The 3,523-nt window shown below is 38.9% G+C and overlaps 1 protein-coding gene across 1 annotated transcript in view; it reads right to left on the minus strand.

The window, feature by feature from the left end:
• Positions 1-2,595: 2,595 nt before the first annotated feature.
• Positions 2,596-3,523, minus strand: part of LOC107683861 (transmembrane protein 121-like) — a 4,681-nt gene continuing 3,753 nt past the window's right edge. The window contains exon 2 of the mRNA XM_016479914.1: positions 2,596-3,508. Coding sequence (XP_016335400.1) covers positions 2,855-3,508 — 654 coding nt within the window. The 3' untranslated portion in view covers positions 2,596-2,854. The remainder of the gene's footprint in view (positions 3,509-3,523) is intronic.

A 3,523-nucleotide genomic window follows, 5' to 3' on the forward strand; every position in this document is an offset into this window, starting at 1 on the left:
TTGATTGTTTTGAACTAATTTACCTTCATTAATGAAGCATCTTATGTGTATAGGTTATGCTGTTAACAAAAGCCTGAAGACAAGCATCAAAGGTATAAAAGAGCCTAACAGTGCAGGGGGAGAGATGTGTGCACCAATAGTTAAGAGCACATCTTGCACATCTCACACTTGCAGTTTTCATGCAATTTAATTATATTTTATTTGCATTTGATATGCAAAATCCACACATCACCTTTCAATTTTTTGCACTTGCTATCCAATATTTAATTTGGAAAAATTAAATTTTTACCTATGCAGCCCTGCTCAAAAATAAATAATGTCTTTATTCACTAACCAATCTGGACTGCGGGTGTCAAGCTCTAAAAAGTACAAATAGATTAAATAAGCCAATCTCACTGTAAATGAATTTTAATCTGAACAGCTTTCAGAGGAACTTCTTATCTGATCTCACTTCATGCACTGTGTGAATTGGGACTGACTGAAATAATTTCACTGTACAAATGCTGCAAAGCAGAGTCACATTGTTAAATCAGAAAATGTGGCAGTCTCTTCCAAGGAAGAATTTTGCATCTTTAATATTAAAGTTAAAATTGGGCAGGGCTTAGGCTCAGGAAGAATGTGCACTGGCAGAATGTGAGGAGGCGATCAGTTGCACTGATTTAAAACTCTGTTGGTCAGTTGGTTTGTCTCAGTGGGAGTAAAAATATCCCAGCATGCTCTGCACACACATTATCTACCAATGAAAGTCAATGGCAGATTTCAAATGCAAAATTAGACATTGATATGTAAACAGCACAACAAATGGACGCATGAAATATTCCTATAGAAAGGTGACGGGCTGCATGCCCAGTTATTTGTTTAATCCATGCGCTTTCATAGAACATCAATAAGAAGTCTCAGTCATCATTTATTTTAGTGGTTGCAAATATAACCTGAGAATATTACCACCATTGAACATCCTGCTTTTGTGGGAATGATGAAGAAACACGCACATACACCAATACTAGAGAAATACAAAGACTAGCTTAAGACAAAAAAAAAAAAGGTCAACACCAAACCTTTGTCAATCAAATCAAATGCTTAGAGTTAACATGAAATCTAAATTTACTAAATTATGTGAAACATTCCTCATTTCAGTTCCTCATGGATGAAATCACAAAATGCGTCAGATCATGAAGATAAAAGAGACATGAATGCTGTTTCATGTAGACTTTAAAGTGACTCTGCGGTAACGTTTTTCTCTCTTCCAGGACTTTGCAACTTTAACACGGTGTTCTGAGACACTTCAGTTTCGCAGGATTCTGTTAAAGTGAATCTCTGTCAGCTTCTTCCATTACATGTCAGGTAAGCAAATGCATGAGCAGTAACAGGCTTGTTAGGGCAGTGTGTTTTCTTCATCTGTTGGAAGTTATTCACACAGCAGTACATTCATTCTGTTAATTAATAACTAACATCGAACATGATAATATTAAACATCATCTGCAACAGTAGCATACTACAATAGTTTTGTCTTTTTTCATTGAACACTTAATTAATTGAAAGCTAAGGCAGATTGGGCAAGGTGTTAAAAGGGCTTTTTCAGATAAATGGTGTTGGCAAAAAGGAACTACATTTGCAATTAGATAGCGGCTAATTGGAGAATAAAATGAAGAGAGGAGAATCACTGGTCATTTTCCCTTTGTAACGCTGTTTAATTAAAAACCCTCGTCAGAATTGTAATTAGGACATGAGACAGTCTAATCTTCAGTCTAATCAGTACACTTGTGTGTCTGACCTGAATAAAACATGCTGTAACAAACACACAAAGCGCATATGTACACAACTCTTTATCAAAGCATCACATTAAATGCTTTTTCTACTAAAAGGACATTTGTTGCTTTAGTGGGTTTTTTTGTTCTTTTTAAAATTACATTTTATTTATCTTTTATCATATTGCATGATTAGAAAATAAATACTCAAATGAATCACAATAGTTTTTTTTTCTTTTGAACCAAATGTTATGATATGTATAAATCTCATAATGTGTTTGATTAATGATGAAACTTTCCATTTATGAGGCAGGCTCTTTGATCTTCTCAAAATAACAGTGTCTATTACGCTTTTACAACACCATTTCTGATCAAACTGTGTTTGAAATGGTTTACTATCATACTCCATGCTGGACATACCTGGGCTGCGTTTCCCAAAAGCATCGTAAGCTTAAGTACATCGTAGACCCATTAAAACCGATCAAATTAAGCTTACGATGCTTTTGGGATACGCAGCCCTGATCTCTTGAGAAAATGTAACTATTTAACAAGTTATGAGTTTATGGTGTCCTGTATGGTTTTTAAAGCAGTGCACCAGTGTGACACAATCATTTTTTAAAAATAACTGTAGTTTGCTGAATCATTTTCGCTAGACCTGTGTCTCGAAGCATTCCCAACTCTTCACTAGTCACTATCCTGAGACGAGACAAATACCAAGTCGAGAGCTTGCAGAAATCATCAGTCACTGGTGAAACTTCTACTGGTTTCTGCACAATCAGATGGTGTATTGCACATCTACTAGCAGGACCAACCTGGACCAAAGTAACCAGCCAAACCTGGACCCCCGATGAGCATGACCATTTAAAAAATTTTGGAGTTTGTCCAATGACATACTTAGAAAGCTGGCATAGTATGCAACGTAAATGTATATGTTAGGAAGGAAGTTTAGCATTATGCAATTACTGACTACCTTCATTCCATTATGCTCCACTTGTATTTCTCTCGGATGAAAATAATGAAGCTAGCAATATGTTGTAAAAGCTTACATCCACATTGTTTCATCAGAGATGTGTGTTTCTTTGTGCAGGTAGTCTCCAGATTCCGGGTCACGTATGTTCACACCTGGTGACCTCGGGCAGTGGCGTTTGCTCCTGCAGCGCCCCCTGTGGAGGAGTCTGACTGGATCGACCCGACGCCACAGAGTTCTTCTGTAATTCCACTCCAAACCCAGGCGGGGCGCTCTGCAACTGTCTCCTGTACTGCACAAAGCTGCACGTCTTCAGAACGATGGCGAGGATGTTCTTGGCCATGAGTATCCCAGACACTCTGTTGTCCTTATAGAGGAGCATATTCCCTCCACGGATGAAGAGAGTGACGATGTTAATAGTCACCAAACTCAGAATGGGGTAGAGCATCATCTTGTGAGGACTGATGTTGATGCCTTGCATGCTGATCTCACTCAGAGACACGCAAGGCAGCACTAAAAGAAGAATATAACAGTAGAAAAACATCAGTCCCTCAGCCCAGAGCGGAAGCCCTTTCTTCTGCGGCTCCCACAGGTTGGCCTGGATGTCCAGAACATCCAGCAGATCCACCACCACCCAGAACAAACGGTTTCTGATCTCCTCCTTCTTCTTGAAAGCCTTCACGTACTCCATGTGGTCGATAGCAACCAGAATCACGAACAGCACGGGAATACTGATGGACAGCAGGAGTGTCAGAGCTTTCCGAGCCAAGGCATCCAGGCTTTTACGGTCAGCCTTGTAGTTCTGGTA

This window comes from Sinocyclocheilus anshuiensis, unplaced genomic scaffold (assembly GCF_001515605.1).
Source record: "Sinocyclocheilus anshuiensis isolate Anshui unplaced genomic scaffold, SAMN03320099.WGS_v1.1 scaffold2621, whole genome shotgun sequence".
In the NCBI taxonomy this organism is placed as follows: Eukaryota; Metazoa; Chordata; class Actinopteri; order Cypriniformes; family Cyprinidae; genus Sinocyclocheilus; species Sinocyclocheilus anshuiensis.